Consider the following 21,709-nt stretch of genomic DNA (forward strand, 5'->3'; position numbering starts at 1 on the left):
CAACAGGGAGAAGCAGTGAATAAACTACATTACCACTGAACTGGGAAGAAATATGAGTAGAATAACAATGTTCAGAAGAAAGTATTATGGACATGCTATTTATGTTTTAGGCCATGAGACTATATATATTATTGGAACTGAGGAACTAGTTTAACATAAAGTTGTCATGGTAATGCTCTCCCAGTGGAGTCTCACAAAATGAGCATATTGATGTTTTGGAAAATACTTCTGTGAGTTTTCTTACCTGTCCAGTATTTGCCTCTAAATTGAAGTTACTGAGCCACTTCCAGGCCAGGAAAACTAAAGACTGCATTTATTGGGTGATGACCCAATTATCTATGAAGTTACTTTCCCAGGTCTATAACCAGAATCTTGTAGGGATAAAGTAGTAGTTAGGTGTTTTTAACTACATATATTCTATTTGACATGAAGCTCCTAGAGAGAAGAAACTGCCATTTTTCATCTTTAGCAACCATAGAATTCTGTGCACTTATAACTGTTTGACCAATTGAGTTGAATTGAATTGAATATGCCAGATTAATTTTGTTGGGAGTTTAAAAGTAATCCAATTTTCCCAGGCACAATTCTGGACTTTGGAGCCTATGCTACCATATCACAGATCTATCTTTCTGGTTGCTTCTCTACCTCTCACTCCTCCACATTACATCTCCCTTTTTTCAGGACCTCATTCCAACATATACCAGCAAAGCTATCTGCATAACACAAAGTTTACAGATCTCCTGATGCAGATTCCCTAACATTTGTGAAGTAGTTTTCTCCTCTTATGCAACTTAATCTGACATAGAGGACTCTCAGACTTGATGAGTGCTTGAGACCACATAATATTGATTAGACATATTTCAATATAGAGACAAGAAGAGAGGGCACTCCAGAGAAGCTAAGTATGTCTATATCTTTGTTTTGTATTCTTACTACCAGGGCAAAATAAGTTTCTCCTTTCGTTAAATGTTCAGTGACTTGGGAATGACTCATCTCATAACAAAAACAGACCAGACCAGAACTAAGAACATACTAGTGTTAGACTACACTTATAATTTCAAATCATAAAGGGCTGGACTTTCTTTATGAGGGATACATTGCAAAGATATGCAATAAAAACCTCCAAAAGATACATCTGTTGTTGGAAAGGAAAAAGAATTAGTGTGGTGATAGGGAAGGGAAATGATCCAAAAGTTTTCTTGTTTACTGAATATAGTGTCCATATAATGCAGATTGAAAAAAAAAGAAACTACATGGTATTAAAGAAAACAATCTGCATAGATGCCATTTTTAGACACTGAAAAACTGAAAAGAAAAAAATGTAACCATTTGCTTTGGCTGCATAGAAGTCATACTAATTACAGTCATTTACATGAACTGATTCTCATTTATGCCTAATTACCATGTAGAACAATAGCAATTAGGCATATCATCAAATATATGCCAGATTAACTTTGTTGGGAGTTTAATTTGACTATAGCACTAAACTGTTCATCTATGTTCAAGCTTTCTACTTTGTGAGAGATGCAACATGGTAGTCTATCATTCATAGCCCAACACAGAAAAAAATAGTTTTCTAAATGTTTCTTATTAAAATTTCATTTTAGGGTGAAGATAGGTTTTGTTATAACTGCAATAATTTTTGTAATTAATTTCACATAGAACATCAATTATATACTGGTAAATGCTTAACAATAGGCTCTGAACCATTGTTTAGAGATACTCAGCATCTCATTACTCTACTAATCTGTCTTTTTCAGCCCTAGAACTATACAGTCAATTTTGGGAGAGCCTCACCTTAAAAAAATAAGTTGGACCTTTTTTTTCAAAAGCTCTGGCTTTTTATATACTTATTCTAAAGCCCTGGCCCAGGACCTATATCTGTTCCTATCTCTCTATAAATATGCGACATATACAAGATAATAGAGTACAGGGACTAGACCTATGGCTTCTTTTTTCGCTTAATAGCATTTTATTTTTTTCTAAGTACATGTAAAATAGTTTTCAAGATTAATTTTTGTAAAATTTTGAGTTCCAAGTTTCTCCCTCTCTCTTCTTCTATCCCCCTCCTCAAGATAGCAAGCAATCTGATATAAGTTATACATATACAGTCATTTTAACATACTTCCCTATTAGTCATGTTGTGAAAGAAAAATCAGAACAGAAAAATCATGAGAAAAAAGCCAAAAAAGTGAAAATAATATAGTTTGATCTGCATTCAGATTCCATAATTCTTCCTATATATATAGTCAGCATTTTCCATCAACAATCTATCAACAGTCAGAAAACCTAAGTCAATCATAGTTGATCATCACACAATGTTGCTATTACTGTGTACAATGTTCTCCTGGGTCTTCTCATTTTCACTCATTATTAGTTCACATAAGTCTTTCCAGATTTTCTGAAGCCTACCTGCTCAATATTTTTTAGATAATAATAGTATTCTATTATATTCATATACCACAACTTATTCAGCTATTCCCTAATTGATGGGCAGTCCACTAATTCCCAATTTCTTGTCACCACAAAAAGAGCTGTTACATTTTGGTATGTGTCGTTTCCCCTTTTTTATGATCTCTATGGGATACAGATCCAAGAGTAGCAATACTAGATTAAAGCACAATGGACAAATTTATAGCCCTTTGGACATAGTTCATATTGTTCTCCAGAATGTTTGGATCAATTTACAATTCCATTAACAATGTATTAATGTCCCAATTTTTCCACATTCCCTCCAACGCTTATCATTTTCCTTGTCATTTTTTTCCTTTTTCCACTTCTGAATCTTCCCAAGATATCTTGGGGTTTAGTGGTTAGGTTTCTTTCTTAAGAACCAGTCCTTAAACCAAAAGCAATCTGATTCTGACTATCCACCAGTAAGTCCTGGATCAAGTCCCATTTGGTCATTGTTTGGGTCCTGATTGACTCAGATTGAATATAAATAGCGATCAATTATGCTTGGCAAGAAACTCTGAGGGTCCACTCCCAAATTCATTCATTTATTCATTCATTCATTCAGATTTTTTTTTGGACTAGGCTAAAGAGGAGATTATTTGCCTCAATTGTTACCTAATTTTGGGAGGGGACTTCCGGCCAAGATGGCGGCGTGGAGGCAGACAGCTGCTTGAGCTCCTCGTTTTCTCTCAGAACTTACTTCATGACAAGCCTCTGACTTAATGCTTGACCCAGAAAGAAATCCACAAATTATCACCAAGAGAAGACATCCTTGAAAGTCGCCAGAAAAGGTCTGTGTTTGTTCGGGGGAGGGTCAATCAGACTGGGCGCAGACTGAGGGCAGACAGCCAGAGCAAGACAGGCAGCTCACACAGCTCAGACCGGAGGGGGAGGGGTGTGATCTCTGTCGTTTTTGTGAAAGGGCTTTTGCCCCAGTGTGGATGCTCCGTCTTGGCAGCAAGCCAGGAGCGGTGGAGAGGGTGTAAACACTGGAGGTGAAGATTAAAACCCCAGAAAGCCAGCGTCTCTCAGAGCCTGGCCACCCCCAACCCCCACCTGGACTGACTCGGTGCATTCTCGGAGCCTCAGAGCGCAGACTCAGTACAGTCATTGCTGTTCTGTTAGTGGCTCTCTGCTGCCCTACCCCCAGTCTGTAGAGGAAGCCCATTAATACCATCCAGCCCTATCCCCCGCAAAACAGACCAATTGTTTCTCTTGTCAGTTTGTTTTCTTTGATTCCTACTCTGACAAAATGAACAAAAAATTCAAAAGGGCTCTAACCATTGACAGCTTCTGTGTGGAGAGGGAGCAGACTTCAAATGCTGAAGAGACTAGGAACAGAATGTCCCCAGATGTATCCCCTGGGAGGGATATAAGCTGCTCCTCAATACAAAAGAACCTCATAGAGGAAATCAAAAAGGCTCTCACAAGAGAGCTGGAAGAGAAATGGGAAAAGGAAAGGGAGGCTTGGCAGGAGAGCCTGGAGAGGTCATCCCATGCATTCAAAGACAGAATGGATAAAGAAATCAAATCATTGAGAAACAAGATTAGTGAGCTGGAAAAGGTAAACAACTCCAAGGAAAACAGGATTAGAGAGCTGGAAAAAGAAATCAGCTCTCTAAAAAATACAATGGAAAAAAATTCCATAGAAGATAAAAACTCAATTGGACAATTACAAAGAGAGATAAAAAAAGTGAGTGAAGAAAATACATCATTGAAAATTAGACTGGAACAAGTAGAAATGAATGACTCAAGGAGAAACCAAGAGGGAGTCAAGCAAAACCAGAGAAATGAGACAATTGAAAAGACTGTCAAGTACCTTACCAGAAAGACAACAGACCTGGAAAACAGATCCAGGAGAGACAATTTGAGAATAATCGGACTCCCTGAAAAATGGGAGGAAAAAAAGAGCTTGGACAACATTTTCGAGGAAATTATCAAAGAGAACTGCCCAGACGTTTTGGAAACAGAGGGTAAAATAGACATTGAGAAAATTCATCGATCACCTACTGAAAGGGACCCTAAAATCAAAACGCCAAGAAATATAGTGGCCAAGTTCAAGAACCATCAGACAAAGGAAAAGATATTGGAAGCTGCTAGAAAAAAACAATTCAGATATGGAGGATCCACAATAAGGATAACACAGGATCTAGCAGCGTCCACATTAAAAGAACGCAGGGCCTGGAACATGATATTCCGAAAGGCTAAGGAACTTGGTATGCAGCCAAGAGTGACTTACCCAGCAAGAATGAGCATCGTTTTCCAGGGAAGAAGATGGACATTTAACGAAATAAATGAATTCCATCTATTTTTGATGAAAAAACCAGACCTACATAAAAGGTTTGATCTTCAAATACAGAACTCAAGAGACTTCTAAAAAAGGTAAAAAGAAATCTTGAGAACTATACTTCTGTCAAAAAAATATGTAAAGAACCTATGTACAATTTGTCTTAGAAACTAGAGGTGGAAAGGAGATTATATCATAAAAAAGTATAAAGTGGTGGTACTACATCTCATGAAGAGGCAAAGGTAACCTATTATATCTGAGAGAAAGAAAGGAGGGAGATGAACATAGCGTGTATCAATAGACATATTCGATTTATGGTGAAACTTCTTCCACTTCATTGAAAAGTGAAAGGGAAGGAGTAAGCTAAGGGGAAGGGAATACAGTAATTTCGAGGAAAAGGGATAAAATAAGGGGAGGATCTTTAAGGTGGGGGAGGGATCCTAAAAAGGGAGGGCTGTGAAAAGCAAGTGGTGTTTACCAGTTTAATACTGGATAGGAGGGTAAAAGGGAAGGAAAGGGGAAAAGCATAAGCAGGGGTTAATAGGATGGCAAGCAATATAGAATTAGTCCTTCTAACCATAAATGTGAATGGGGCAAACTGCCTCATAAAGAGGAAGCAGTTAGCAGACTGGATTAAAAGTCAGAATCCTACTATATGTTGTTTACAGGAAACACACCTGAAACAGGATGAGACATTCAAACTAAAAGTAAAAGGGTGGAGCAGAATCTATTATGCTTCAGGCAAAACCAAAAAAGCAGGAGTAGCCATCCTCATCTCAGATCAAGCAAAAACAAAAATTGATCTAATTAAAAGAGATAAGGAAGGGCATTATATCCTGCTAAAGGGAAGCATCAATAGTGAAGCCGTATCAATATTAAACATGTATGCACCAAGTGGTGCAGCATCTAAATTCTTAAAAGAGAAATTAAGAGAGCTGCAAGAGGAAATAGATAGCAAAACTATAATAGCGGGAGATCTCAACCTTGCACTATCAGAATTAGATAAATCAAACCACAAAATAAATAAGAAAGAAGTCAAAGAGGTAAATAGAATACTAGAAAAGTTTGATATGATAGATCTTTGGCGAAAGCTAAATGGAGACAGAAAGGAATATACTTTCTTCTCAGCAGTTCATGGAACCTATACAAAAATTGATCATATACTAGGGCATAAAAACCTCAAAATCAAATGCAGTAAGGCAGAAATAGTAAATGCATCCTTTTCAGACCATAATGCAATCAAAATAACATTTAATAAAAAGCCAGGGGAAAATAGACCAAAAAATAATTGGAAACTAAATAATCTTATACTAAAGAATGATTGGGTAAAACAGCAAATCATAGACATAATTAATAACTTCACCCAAGAAAATGACAATAATGAGACATCATACCAAAATGTGTGGGATACAGCCAAAGCAGTAATTAGGGGAAGTTTTATATCTCTACAGGCCTACTTGCATAAAATAGAGAAAGAGAGGGCCAACGAATTGGGTTTACAACTAAAATTGCTAGAAAAGGAACAAATTAAAAACCCCCAGACAAACACAAAACTTGAAATTCAAAAAATAAAAGGTGAGATTAATAAAATTGAAAGTAAAAAAACTATTGAATTAATTAATAAAACTAAGAGTTGGTTTTATGAAAAAACCAACAAAATAGACAAACCCTTAGTAAACCTGATTAAAAAAAGGAAAGAGAAAAAGCAAATTGATAGTCTTGAAAATGAAAAGGGTGAACTCACCACTAATGAAGAGGAAATTAGAACAATAGTTAGGAGCTACTTTGCTCAACTTTATGCCGATAAATTTGATAACTTAAATGAAATGGAAGAATACCTTCAAAAATATAGCTTGCCCAGATTAACAGAGGAAGAAGTAAGTAGTCTAAATAGTCCCATCTCAGAAAAAGAAATAGACCAAGCTATTAACCAACTTCCTAAGAAAAAGTCCCCAGGACCAGATGGATTTACAGGTGAATTCTACCAAACATTTAAAGAACAACTAACTCCAATGCTATGTAAACTATTTGAAAAAATAGGGATTGAAGGAGTCCTACCAAATTCCTTCTATGACACAGACATGGTACTGATACTTAAACCAGGTAGATCGAAAACTGAGAAAGAAAACTATAGACCAATTTCCTTAATGAATATTGATGCTAAAATCTTAAATAAGATATTAGCAAATAGACTTCAGAAAATCATCCCCAGAATAATACACTATGACCAAGTGGGATTTATACCAGGAATGCAGGGCTGGTTTAATATTAGGAAAACTATTAGTATAATTGACCATATTAATAATCAAATTAATAAAAACCATATGATCATCTCAATAGATGCAGAAAAGGCATTTGATAAAATCCAACATCCATTCCTACTAAAAACGCTTGAGAGTATAGGAATAAATGGACTATTCCTTAAAATAATAAGGAGCATATATTTAAAACCTTCAGTAAACATCATATGTAATGGTGATAAACTAGAACCTTTCCCTGTTAGATCAGGAGTGAAACAAGGTTGCCCACTATCACCATTACTATTCAATATAGTACTAGAAACTCTAGCCTTGGCAATAAGAGCCGAGAAAGAGATCCAAGGAATTAGAGTAGGAAATGAAGAAATCAAATTGTCACTTTTCGCAGATGACATGATGGTATACTTAGAGAACCCCAAAGACTCTGCTAAAAAGCTATTAGAAATAATTCAGAATTTTAGCAAAGTCGCAGGATACAAAATAAATCCACATAAATCCTCAGGATTTTTATACATTACCAACACAATCCAACAGCAAGAGATACAAAGAGAAATTCCATTCAAAATAACAGTCGATAGTATCAAATATTTGGGAATATATCTACCAAAGGAGAGTCAGGAATTATATGAGCAAAATTACAAAACACTTGCCACAAAAATAAAGTCAGATTTAAATAATTGGAAAGACATTCAATGTTCTTGGATAGGCCGAGCGAATATAATAAAGATGACAATACTCCCCAAACTAATCTATTTATTTAGTGCTATACCAATCAGACTCCCAAGAAACTATTTTAATGACCTAGAAAAAATAACAACAAAATTCATATGGAAGAATAAAAGGTCGAGAATTGCAAGGGAACTAATGAAAAAAAAGTCAGAGGAAGGTGGTCTAAGTGTACCTGATTTAAAGCTATATTATAAAGCAACAGTCACCAAAACCATTTGGTATTGGCTAAGAAATAGACTAGTTGATCAGTGGCATAGGTTAGGTTCACAGGACAAGATAGTGAATAAAAATAGCAATCTAATCTTTGACAAACCCAAAGATCCCAAATTTTGGGATAAGAATTCATTATTTGACAAAAACTGCTGGGAAAACTGGAAATTAGTATGGCAGAAACTAGGCATGGACCCACATTTAACACCACATACTAAGATTAGATCAAAATGGGTCCAAGATTTAGGCATAAAGAACGAAATCATAAATAAATTGGAGGAACATGGGATGGTTTACCTCTCAGACTTGTGGAGGAGGAAGGAGTTTGTGTCCAAGGGAGAACTAGAGACCATTATTGATCACAAAATAGAACATTTTGATTACACCAAATTAAAAAGTTTCTGCACAAACAAAACTAATGCAAACAAGATTAGAAGGGAAGTAACAAATTGGGAAAAAATTTTTACAGTTAAAGGTTCTGATAAAGGCCTCATCTCCAAAATATACAGAGAATTGACTTTAATCTATAAGAAATCAAGCCATTCTCCAATTGATAAATGGTCAAAGGATATGAACAGACAATTTTCAGATGATGAAATTAAAACTATTTCCACTCATATGAAAGAGTGTTCCAAATCACTATTGATCAGAGAAATGCAAATTAAGACAACTCTGAGGTATCATTACACACCTGTCAGATTGGCTAAGATGACAGGAACAAATAACGATGAATGTTGGAGGGGCTGTGGGAAAACTGGGACACTGATGCATTGTTGGTGGAGTTGTGAAAGAATCCAACCATTCTGGAGAGCAATCTGGAATTATGCCCAAAAAGTTATCAAAATGTGCATACCCTTTGACCCAGCCATACTACTACTGGGCTTATACCCCAAGGAACTACTAGAGAAGGGAAAGGGTCCTGTATGTGCCAAAATGTTTGTGGCAGCCCTTTTCATAGTGGCTAGAAGCTGGAAGATGAATGGATGTCCATCAATTGGAGAATGGTTGGGTAAACTATGGTATATGAATGTTATGGAATATTATTGTTCTATAAGAAATGACCAACAGGAGAAATATAGAGAGGCTTGGAGAGACTTACATCAACTGATGCTGAGTGAAACGAGCAGAACCAGAAGATCATTATACACTTCAACAATGATACTGTACGAGGATGTATGCTGATGGAAGTGGATTTCTTCAACATAGAGAAGAGCTAATCCAATTCCAATTGATTAATGATGGAAAGAACCAGCTACATCCAGAAAAGGAACAATGGGAAATGAATGTAAACTGTTATTTTTACCTTCTGAATCCAATTCTTCCTGTGCAACAAAAAAAATTCGGTTCTACACACATATATTGTATCTAAATTATACTGTAATATATTTAACATATATAAGACTGCTTGCCATCTGGGGGAGGGGTTTGGGGGAGGAAGGGAAAAAATCTGAATAGAAGTAAGTGCAAGGGATAATGTTGTAAAAAATTACCCATGCATATGTACTGTCAAAAAATGTTATAATTATAAAATAAAATAAAAAAAAAAAAAAAAAAAAAAAAAAAAAAAACAAATTGCACATTGGAGAATAAAACATTAGAGTTTAAAAAAAAAAAAAAAAAAAAAAAAAAAAAAAAAAAAATTGTTACCTAATTTTAATCACTGAATGGATAAAGCCTCAGTCAAACTGAGACCTGTTGAAGATCTCAGCTTTAAAAGGCCAAGGTCTTCCATTTCAGCCATGGTCATCTTTACTTGTCTTGATCTGGAGGGGAAAGTGAAGCAGGTGACCTTGCACAGCCCGATTCACTTGCATGTCAGGGCATCACCTCCCTTTTATGGCAAGGTCCTCTTAAGAATAAAGCATAAATAACAGCAAACAGCCAATCTGATAGTCGTGAGGTAGTACCTCAGACTTGTTTTAATTTGCATTTTTCTAATCAATGATTTAAAGCACTTTTTCATATGACTATACATAGCTTTAATTTCTTCATCTGAAAATTATCTGTTCATATTCTTTGACCATATATCAACTGGGAAATGATTTATAGCTTTATAAATTTGACCTGTTGTCCCTAGTATGTTCTTGTGTGATTACTCAGGGAAAAGAAAAGAGCTGCTACAGATTTTACTTAACCTGGAGTCAATAAGAACCAAGTTCAAATCTGGTCTCATTCACTTAACTGTGTGAATCTGGAGGAATCATTTATTTCTGTGAAAGTTTTTGCCTTTATAAAATGGATATAATAATAGTACATACTTCCCATGTTTATTGGAAGACATAAATCGTATAAGGTAAAAAAGGGGTGTTATTATTTTACTCTTTTTATATTTTTCATTTGTGTATAATTTTTGAATAGAGATTTAATACATCCCCCTTGTAAATCTGTAAGTTTTTCCAATATTGAGTCCTTGTAAAAGTTATTTAGATTTCTAAATTGGAGAAAAGCAGAAAAGCACTTAAAGTTCTTTTATAGAAGGATATTACATGAAAAAGTGTCAGGCACATAATGTCAAAGAAGGAAAAATATAAAACACTGTATCAGGAGTTAGGAAATGTAGTTTAACTCTGATTCTACCACGTATTTACTTATGTAAGTTATTAATTAATATAGGTGCTTCTTTTCCTTTAAAAGAAAGATAAGGCTCAATGAATAGACCACCAGCCTTAAGTCAGGAGGATTGTAGTTTAATGCAACCTCAGAAACTTAACACATACTGAATCTGGGAAAGTCATGTAATCCCAATTACAAAGAAAGGAGAGAGTGAGGGAGAAGTAGAGGGAGAAGGAGGAATGGGAGAGGGAGATGAAAGGAGGAATGAATGAAGGAATGAAGGAGAAAAGCAGGGACTAATCTGATTAGGGACTGATAATGGAAATATATAGTGTTAGTTAATAAGTTTACATAAGTAAATAATATTGATGCTATCTGAGTAGTCTCAATTCCTGGTGGTCAAGAAGTTAGTGGCAATATGAGAGCTATTAAGAATCCCCTTTAAATTGGCTGCAGGTTTAGAGTGAAAGAATCCAAATTATTAGTTGCAAAATGAAAGTTTATTGTTGGATAGAAACCAGTTTACCAAGAGACTGATTTCTATAGTGGCAGGTCTATTGGAAAATGGAGTGTTGGCACTGAAAATGCTTTCTCAGTGGGCAGAATAGTCCTGGCAAATTGCTTAGGTCATCTGCAAAGACCTTGGTTGAGGGAGGCTGTTATATTGGGTATCTTCATGGGGGCTGGGACAGCCCAAGCAGATCAGACTAGATGGGGGCTGGGACAGATCAGATCAGGATTCCTCAATTGAATGAGAATTTAGAATTTCTATGGATGATGATTCTCTTATCCTGAAAGGTTTGGGCTCTGTTTCCACTCCTTAGAGCCTGGGAGATCCTGATCAAAGGGGACACAATATCAGAGTGATAATCTTAAAGGGAACAGTTCCCTTCCCCCTTCAATGTGGCAGAACCAGGATTGAACTAGTTTTCCTAATTTCTAATGCAGTTTTATATTTTCTGCCCTACACAGGAGCCAAGTCAACTAAGGAATACTGTTCCAACCCTGAGCTAATAGCAAAACTCATTGCCCCTCTCTTTCTGCACAGGATCTGAATGGTGAGGCAACTGACTTAGCTTTAAACCTTAAATTCTGTTTTTATTTATTATTTTAAAGCTTAGTCAAGGCTGAGGAAGAGCTCTGACACAACAGTGGGGAGAACAATGGCGTAATATTACAGAAAAAAAAAAAAAAAGGGAGATGAGATGATTCAAGAAATGAAAATGAAAGTGTTGTATTTACGAAGTTTCTTCTAGCTCCCTCTGTACCTGCTTAGATCCAGAGCCTTGCAGACAGCTCTGAACAAAGTTTGCAGCTGATTGAAACAACTAGGAGCTGAGCGAAAGCTGTTACAGCTGTCCATTCCTTTTTATTCTTTTTTTTAAAATTTAATCTTGTTTACTCTCCAGCTCCTAGCTTATTCAGTTCTTTCCTTTTCAACTTTAGCGATCTGTCTCTCTTCCTAACCAAGTATGTTTAGGCTTAGGACTTTCTACTCTGGTGAATGCATCTCTCTCCCTCTAACACACACACACACACACACACACACACACACACACACACACACACACACACCCCTCTCTCTCCCATCCAATACATACCTGTTTCCACAAGGTGTTTTTCTAGCCTCTTTTTCCTGACTTTCTCACTTCCTATTATATCTTTCTTGTTGCCTGGGAGGCTCCTCCCCATATAAAAAAGATTTTATCTTTCCTGCCTAGGCTCTGACATCATTTCCCGCCCTGGTTTGAGTGTTGTTAGTTGTTTCTTTCACAGAGACATTGCACTGTTTACTTTAGAAGTAGAGAGAGGAATACCCACGGCTTAAAGTCTGAATCTACAGAGATGTCAACAAGGTAAGAACAACTTTTTCTACCTAATAGTCACAAAGAAAGCTTATATGGAAGTCTGGTCAGGTTTGGAATGCAGAGAAAGGTTTGTTTCCCCCCCCCCCAGAAAAGAGACATTTGAAAATGAATCAAATCTACTAGAGTCACTCAATATGGAGGATTACACACACACACACACATACACACACACACACACATACACACACACACACACACACGCGTGCGCGATTTTGTTATTCTTTGTTTGGGCTTTGACTTTTTCCCATAACTATTTCTCCATGATCTCCATGATCTCCGTTGTCTCTGCACCTGAACTTGGCACTATTTGAACTTTTTCCTCTTTCCTGATTTTTCCTAGAAGAATTATTTGCTTTAAAAAGATTATACATTATGATCAAATGATATTTATTATTAAAATGACTGAGTATTCTGATAATAAAAGTAACAAAAATCATGATTGTATTAATAGATACAGAAAAGACTTAATAAAAGTACAACATTCATTTATATTAAAAACACTTGAAATTATAGGGATAGGGGAGGATTATAGGAAGATGGCAAAATAGCTCAGTAAATTTCAGGCACTCTAGATTTTTTCCTTGCCCCCAAACAGAACAAATTTATGCCTAAGGTTGAACATAGAATAGTGAAAAGCAAGGAAGACTTTGGGCAGATATATGGTCCTCTTGGGACAACCCAGAAAAAAAACAACAGTACTGTGGTTAGCCTGTGTGAGATGCAAATACCTCCAAGATAACTCTTTAGAAACTGGCAGCGGAGCTCTGAGGCTAGCTGTGTTAGGCTAGAGCTTCAGCCTGAACTACAGGAACATCCACACTCTGACAATGTGAGACTCAGAACTGAGAAGATTGAGGGAACTTCTGCTGATCAGGAATATCAAACCCAGCTATGTTACTGAGACATGGCCCTGGGAAAGAAGGTACCAACACCCTGATGAGTGCAGATGGTTAAACAGTGGAATAGGGAAGCTGCTGGCTATGGGCACTTGTAGGAAGGTGGAGCCTTTAGACTAGGCTTCCAGGTCAGAAAGGATAACTGAAGTAAAACTAGAGTAACCATACTTCCAATATAGGATTAGAGGTGTTTACACTAATAGTTCTTAATTAAAAAAAAAAAAAAACAAAAACAAAAAAAAAAAAAAAAACAAACAGGCAAAAAAGAAAGAACCCTGCCATAGAAACTTATGTTATGAATAGGGAAGAATAGGATTCATCTTCAGAGGAGGACAATGAAGTAAAAAAAAAAAAAAAAAGCTTCTTCCATCCCAAAGAGTAACATTTAATGGTTAATTGCCCAGACAGAATTTATAAAAGAACTGAAAAAAGAAGTTTAAAAAAGTGAGAAAGATTGAGAAAAAAAACCTAAAAAAAAAATTTCAAGAAAAAGAAGAAGATTATGGGAGGGGGGAGAAGTTAACCAACTAGAAAATGAGATAAAAAGTCTTAAATAAGAAAATAATTCTTTGAAAAATAGGATTAAGTAAGGGAAAGCCAGTGAAACTATGAGACTAAGAAAAAAACAAAAATAACAAATAACAAAACAAAATAAAAAGAATGAAAAAGTGAACAGGATATGAAACATCTTATGAGAAAAACAACAAATCTGGAGAAAAACAAAAAATCAAGGAAATATATAAGAAGTATTGTACTATCGGAAAGCCGTGACCAAAAAAGAACCTTGATACACTAATGCAAGAAATAATACAAAAAAATTGTACTGGAGTGACAGAACATGAAGGGAAAGTAGAAATAGAAAAAATCTACCAATCACCATCTCAAAGAGATCCTTTGTGGGAAATACATAGAAATTGCTAAATTTTGAAATCCCAGATTAAAGAGAAAATTTTGCAAGAAACAAGAAAAACATCAATTCAAATATATGGGAGTTACAATTAGAATTCTATAGTACTTATGAGTAGCCACAATAAGAGGTCATAAGACCTGGAATCACATATATTGGTAATCAAAAGAACTAGGCCTGGGACCAAAAATATCATATGTAGCAAAATTATCCACAATACAGAATGAAAAAAAATGGACATTCAATGAACTTGCAGAATTTTGAATCAACCAAACGGGAACTTACTAGAAAATTTAACATATGAGAGCCAATATTAAAGATTAATTATAAGAAATGCAATATGGACAAAAAATTTATATGTTTTTCATGGAAATGTATACCATATGTTTTAAAATGACATCAGTAAATAAGTAGCTCACAAGAAAAATTGAGGCAGAGTTGAGTATGATCTGACTCTAAAAAACAAAACTATCTAGGAAAAGGTAAAATTTGTAATTATGTTATACAAATAAGGTACAGAAGAATAGATACAGAGGCATTAGAGGGAAGTGAAAGACTTGTAGTTTTGAAAACCTACTCACATTGAGAATGGGTTAAGTAGTCAATATTACATATATACTATGGAGGATATAGTGCCCCTTCCAAACAAAATCTATAAAGAAATAAGGTGAGAAGGATGGGGGAAGGGAATAAGGTAAGGTGAGGTATAGAAGTATGAGAGATAATGGATAAAGTGGGATATAGAAAGGTGTTTTAGTATTGTTTTAACTAATTTTAATATTGTTTTAGATGCATGTTTAAACATGTGTAAATATATACATGTGTATGGGAGTATATTTATATGTATGTAAGTGTATATGTACATATATGTATACATGTGGGTGGATGGATTTGAATATATATGTGTGTGTGTTTGTGCTGAAAAAGGAAAAAAGAATAAAATAAAAAGTACACAACAAAGGACAAAAGAAAGAAGCAAAGGAAAGATGGACACTCGTGAAAATAATCTCTTCAATTATTATATATCCTTTCTTGAAATGGAAATGTATTATTTTAAATATATATATATATATATATATATATCCTTCTTGCTGTTCTGCTGGGCACAAGACAATGTTTTGTTTTGTTTTTTATTTTCCTTTTTGGTGTTTCTTTTTTCTATTCTGTTTTTTTTCTTATTTTGTATTTAATTCAATAAATTTTTTGTAAGAAATTACAAATATAAATAGATTTTTTCTTTAAACTGATAAAATTATTTAAGAACATCATCAAACGTTTTCTGTAAAGGGAATAAGTTAGAAACCTCAGTAAGATCAGATGTGAAAGAAAGATACACATTGTCCCCAATATAATCCAATACTGTATTGGAAATCCTAGAAATAACAATAAAAGAAAAAAAATAGATAAAAGGAACCAAAATAGGGAATAAGGTAATGAAACTCTCTCTTTTTGCAAATAATATAAGATATATTTATATAAATTTATATTTGGAAAATATATTTGGATATATTTAGAATTAAATATTAGATATTTAATTTAGATATATGTAGAATAGATTAGATTAAGTGAGATATATTTTAAAAATAGTAAAGATGATTAAATAGTTGAAACAATTCATAATTTTAGCAAAGTAGCAAGATATAAAATAAATCCACTTAAATCATCAACATTCTTATGTATCAAAACAGAACACTGTAAGAAGAGATAAAAAGAGATACTTCATTTAAAATAACTCTAGAGAGTATTAAAATTCTTACCAAAACAAACCCAGGAACCAAGGGGACAAAAATATTTTTAAAATTTTTATACAAATAAAATCAGATTAAATAATTGAAGAAATATTAATTGGGTATGGGTTTAGTTGGGGCCAACATTATCAAAATGACTATTTTACCTAAGATAACCTATATATTCAATGCCATTTCAATTAAATTACCAAAAATTATTGAGTCAGAAAAAATAATAAATTCATTTGAAAGACTAAAAAGTCAAGAATAACAAAGCAATTAGTAATTATCAAAATTATCTCAGGCTGGCTAAGAAATAGAAATTTATAACAGTAGAACAGGATAGAAGAGTAGAATTTAAAGTGGCAAATGACCATAGTAACTTTGTGATTAGCAGATATAAAGACTGAACTTTTGGAGATGAGAATGCATTATTGAAAAAAAAATTTGTTGGGAAAGCTTGAAAACAGTTTGGAAGAAAGTGGATGTAAACCAACAGCTTACATCATTTACCAAAATATGGTCAAAATGGATACATGACTTGGATATAAAAGAGATATTACAAGACAATTTGTAGAGCATGGAAAATGTTTTCTAAGAATATTAGTATTTATTATTATTATTATTATTATTATTATTATAGATTTTTATTTACAAAATATATGCATGGGTAATTTGTCAACATTGACCCTTGCAAAATCTTTGTTTTAACTTTTCCCCTCCTTTCCTCTAGTCCCTCCCCTAGATAGGAGGTAGTCCAATACATGTTAAATACGTTAAAGTATATGTTAAATCACATATATGTATACATATATGTATATACATATGTATATGTATATACATATATAGACACATACATATTTATACAGTTATCTTGCTACACAAGAAAAATTAGATCTAGAAAGAAAGACAAATCTGAGAAGGAAAACAAGAACGTAAGCAAACAATAACAGAAAAAGTGTGAATGCTATGTTGTGATTCACACTTATTTCCCACAGTTCTCTCTCTGGGTGTAGCTGATTCTCTTTATTACGAAACAATTGGAACTGGTTTGAATCATCTCTTGTTGAAGAAAGCCACATCCATCAGTTGATCATTGTATAAACTTGTTGTTGCTGTATATAATGATCTCCTGGTTCTGCTCACTTCACTTAGCATCAATTCATGCAAGTCTCTCCAAGCATCTCTGAAATTATCTTGCTGGTCATTTATTTATTTTTTTAAATTCATTTTTCCAAATTATCCCCTCCCTCCCTCCACTCCCTCCCCCCGATGACAGGTAATCCCATACATTTTACATGTGTTACAATATAACCTAGATACAATATATGTGTGTAAATACCATTTTCTTATTGCACATTAATTATTAGCTTCCGAAGGTATAAGTAACCTGGGTAGATAGACAGTAGTGCTAACAATTTACATTCACTTCCCAGTGTTCCTTCTCTGGATGTAGTTATTTCTGTCCATCACTGATCAACTGGAAGTGAGTTGGATCTTCTTTATGTTGAAGATTTCCACTTCCATCAGAATACATCCCCATACAGTATTGTTGTTGAAGTGTATAGTGATCTTCTGGTTCTGCTCATTTCACTCAGCAACAGTTGATTTAAGTCTCTCCAAGCCTCTCTGTATTCCTCCTGCTGGTCATTTCTTACAGAGCAATAATATTCCATAACCTTCATATACCACAATTTACCCAACCATTCTCCAATTGATGGACATCCATTCAACTTCCAGTTTCTTTGCTGGTCATTTATTACAAAACAATAATATCCCATAACATTCATGTACCACAATTTATTCAGCCATTCTCCAATTGATGAACATCCATTCAATTTTGAGTTTCTAGCCACTACAAAAAGGGCTACCACAAACATTTTTGCACATGTGGGTCCCTTTTTCTTTTTTAAGATCTCTTTGGGATATAATGGCAGTAGTACCATTGCTGGATCAAAGGGTGTGCACAGTTTGATAACTTTTTGAGCATAGTTCCAAATTCCTCTCCAGAATGGCTGGATGTATTAACAATTCCACCAACAATGTATGAGTGTCCCAGTTTCCCCACATGCCTTCCAACATTTGTTATTTTCTTTTCCTGTCATCTTAGTCAATCTGAGAAGTGTGTAGTGGTATCTCAGAGTTGTCTTAATTTTCATTTCTCTGATCAATAATGATTTGGAGCACCTTTTCATATGACTAGAAATAGCTTCAATTTATTCATCTGAAAATTGTCTCTTCATATCCTTTGACCATTTAACAATTGGAGAATGGCTTAATTTCTTATAAATTAGAGTCAATCTCTATATATTTTGGATATGAGGCCTTTATCAGAACATTTGACTGTAAAAATGTTTTCCCAGTTTATTGCTTCCCTTCTAATCTTGTCTGCCTTAGTTTTGTTTGTACAAAACCCTTTTTAATTTAATATAATCAAAATTATTTATTTTGTGATCAATATTGATCTCTAGTTCTTCTTTGGTCACAAATTCCTTACTCCTCCACATGTCTGAGTGGTAAACTATCCTATGTTCTTCTAATTTATTTATAATCTCATTCTTTATGTCTAGATTATGAACCCATTTTGACCTTATCTTGATATATAGTGTTGTGTGGGTCAATGCCTAATTTCTGCCATACTAGTTTCCAATTTTCCCAGCAGTTTTTGTCAAATGATGAATTCTTATCACAAAAGCTGAGGTCTTGGGGCTTGTCAAAACTAGATTGCTATAGTTATTGATTATTTTGTCCTGTGAACCTAACCTATTCCAGTGACAACTAGTCTATTTCTTAGGCAGTACCAAATGGTTTTGATGACTGCTGCTTTATAAAATAGTTTTAGATCTGGTACATCTAGGCCATCTTAATTTGATTGTTTTTCATTAGTTCACTTGAAATGCTTGACCTTTTAAGTTCTTCCAGATGAATTTTGTTATTTTTTTCTAGGTCAGTAAAATAGTTTCTTGAGAGTCTGATTGGTATAACACTAAATAAATAGCTTAGTTTAGGTAGTATTGTCATCTTTATTATATTTGTTCCACCTATCCAAGAGCACTTAATATTTTTCCAATTGTTTAGATCTGACTTTATTTGTAGTTTTACTCATATAGTTCCTGACTTTCCCTTGACAGATAGATTCCCAAAATTTTTATTGTATCAAGAGTTATTTTAAATGGAATTTTTCTTTGTATCTCTTGCTGTTGGATTTTGTGAATGATGAATAAAAATGCTGATGATTTATGTCAATTTATTTTTGTATCCTGAAACTTTGCTTAAGTTGTGGATTATTTCTAATAGCTTTTAGTAGGTTCTCTGGGGTTCTCAAAGTATACCATCATATCATCTGCAAAGAGTGATAATTTGGTTTCCTCATTACCTACTCTAATTCTTTTAATCTCTTTTCATCTCTTATTGTCAAAGTTAGCATTTCTAATATAATATTCAATAGTAATGGTGATAGTGTGTAACTTTGTTTCACTCCTGATCTTATTGGGAATGGTTCCAGTTTATCCCCATTACATATAATGCTTTCTGATGGTTTTAAATAAATGCTACTGAATATTTTAAGGAAAAGTCTATTTATTCCTATATTCTATAGTGTTTAGATGGGTGTTGGATTTTAATGCTTTTTCTGCATCTATTGAGATGATCATGTGGTTTTTGTTACTTTGGTTATTGATATAGTCAATTATGCTATTAATTTTCCTAATATTGAAGCAGCCCTGCTGGTTTGGTTTCATCCAAAGATCTATCATACCTAACTTTTCTAGTATTCTATTTACCTCTTTAACTTCTTTCTTATTTATCTTGTGGTTTGATTTATCTAATTCTGAGAGTGCAAGTTTGAGGTCTCCCACTATTATAATTTTGCTATCTATTTCTTCTTGTAGCTCTCTTAATTTCTGTCTTAAGAATTTAGATGCTACACCACTTCGTGCATATATGTTTAATATTGATATTGCTTCATTATCTATGCTACCTTTTAGCAAGATAGAGTGCCCTTCCTTATCTCTTTTAATTAAATCAATTTTTGCTTTTACTTGATCTAGGATCAGGATGGCTACCCCTGCTGTTTTGACTTTACCTGAAGGATAGTAGATTCTGCTCCAGTCTTTTACCTCTACTCTGGATGTATTGCCCTGCTTCAGGTGTGTTTCCTGTAACAACATATTGTAGGATTCTGGCTTTTAATCCAGTCTGCTATTCGTTTCCCATTTATGGGGGAATTTACTTCATTCATATTTATGGTTAAAATGACTAATTCTATATTACTTGCCATCTTGTTAGCCCCTGCTTATGCTTTTCTCCTTTCCTTCCCTTTTACCCCCCCTCCCCAGGATTAAATTTGTGAGCACCACTTGCTTCTCACAGTCCTTCTTTTTTAGGATCCCTCTCCCCAACTTAAAGTTCCTTGCCCTTTCTTAACCCTTTTCCTCACAATTTCTGTATTCCCTTCTGCTTAGCTTACTCCTTCCCTTTTCACTTTTCCTCTCTCACTTTTCAATGAGGTGGGAGAAGTTTCTCCATAAATCAAATATATCTAATATTTTTTCTTTAAGCCAAAAAGATACACATTATGTTCATCCTCTTCCCTTATTCCCCTCAGATATAATAGGTTTCCTTTTCCTCTTTGTGAGATGTAGTACCCCCATTTTACTCTTTTTCTGGTACAATTTCCTTTCCACCTCTACTTTCTAGAACAAACTATACACGTGTTCTTTATGTATCTTTATAACAGAAATATAATTCCCCAAATTTCTTTTTACTTTTTTACGTGTCTTTTGAGTCCTATATTTGGAGATCAAACTTTTTGTTTAGTTACAGTTTTTTCATCAGAAATATATGAAATCCATCTATTTCATTGAATGTCCATCTTCTTCCCTGGAAAAAAATGCTCATTTTGGCTTGGTAAGTTATTCTTGGCTGCATAACAAGTTCCTTAGCCTTTCAGAATAGCAGATTCCAGGCCCTTCGATCCTTTAATGTGGACACTGTTAGATCCTAAGTAATCCTTTTTGTGGTTCCTTTATATTTGAATTGTTTTTTTCCTACCAAATTGTAGTATTTTTCCTTGGTCTGATAGTTCTGGAATTTAGCCACAATATTTCTTGGAGTTTTGATTTTAGGATCCCTTTCAGTAGATGATCGATGAATTATTTCAATGTCTATTTTACCCTCTGTTTCTATAACATCTGGGCAGTTCTCTTTGATAATTCCTTTGCCCATTTTTCTTCTAGCTCTCTTGTAAGAGCCTTTTTAATTCCTCTATGAGAGTCTTGTGTGTTGAGTACCAGATCATATCCCCCTTTGGGGATTCATCTGGAGACAATCTGTTTTTAGTCTCTTCAGGGTCTGAAGTCTGCTCTCTGTCCTAATAGAAGCTATCTATTGTTAGAGTACACTTTAATTTTTTGCTCATTTTGTCAAATAAGAATCAAAGAAATCAAACTAACAAAAAAAACAAATGCAGTCTACTTCTTTTTTTTTTTTTTTTTGGGGGGGGGGGTCTGGATGGTATTACCAAGCTTCTTCTACAGATTGCAAGGAGCAGCAATGAGGCACTAGCGGGACAGCAATGGCTACACTGCATCTGCACTATCATACTCTGAGAGTGTGCTGAGTCACTCCAGGGGGGTATGGCCAGGTCCTGAGACACCCTAGCTTTTCGGGGTTATAGTCTTTACCCCTTGTGTTTATAGCTTCTCTGCTGATCAGATCTGCTGATTTCAGCTTATTGCTGGGGCAAAGTATCCACACTGTGGTAAAGTTCTCCCTGCAGAAACAGCTGAGATCACACTCCAGCCCCCTCAGGTCTGCTCA

General features: G+C 34.5%; 2 protein-coding genes and 1 long non-coding RNA gene across 12 annotated transcripts in view; 1 reads left to right on the forward strand and 2 right to left on the reverse strand.

Moving 5' to 3' along the window:
• The window catches only part of LOC141539450 (uncharacterized), a 93,364-nt gene extending 81,182 nt beyond the window's left edge, over positions 1–12,182 (reverse strand). The window contains exon 1 of one of the 2 annotated variants that reach the window (XR_012481302.1): positions 12,093–12,182. This is a non-coding gene — a long non-coding RNA (uncharacterized LOC141539450). The remainder of the gene's footprint in view (positions 1–12,092) is intronic. The other variant, XR_012481301.1, reaches the window with a different exon arrangement.
• The window catches only part of LOC141539447 (olfactory receptor 6N1), a 248,797-nt gene that overhangs the window by 133,207 nt on the left and 93,881 nt on the right, over positions 1–21,709 (reverse strand). The gene's annotated exons all lie outside the window — the stretch shown is intronic.
• The window catches only part of LOC141539446 (interferon-inducible protein AIM2-like), a 57,148-nt gene continuing 47,640 nt past the window's right edge, over positions 12,202–21,709 (forward strand). Inside the window, exons 1-2 of one of the 3 annotated variants that reach the window (XM_074262253.1) lie at positions 12,240–12,347; positions 19,939–20,037. Coding sequence is in view for 2 of the 3 variants with exons in the window: in XM_074262255.1 (XP_074118356.1) it covers positions 12,337–12,347 (11 nt within the window). In the remaining variant the exon portion in view is untranslated. Of the gene's footprint in view, positions 12,348–19,938; positions 20,038–21,709 lie in introns of all 3 variants that reach the window. The other 2 variants (XM_074262255.1, XM_074262252.1) reach the window with 2 other exon arrangements.

Source organism: Sminthopsis crassicaudata, chromosome 4 (genome assembly GCF_048593235.1).
Source record: "Sminthopsis crassicaudata isolate SCR6 chromosome 4, ASM4859323v1, whole genome shotgun sequence".
In the NCBI taxonomy this organism is placed as follows: Eukaryota; Metazoa; Chordata; class Mammalia; order Dasyuromorphia; family Dasyuridae; genus Sminthopsis; species Sminthopsis crassicaudata.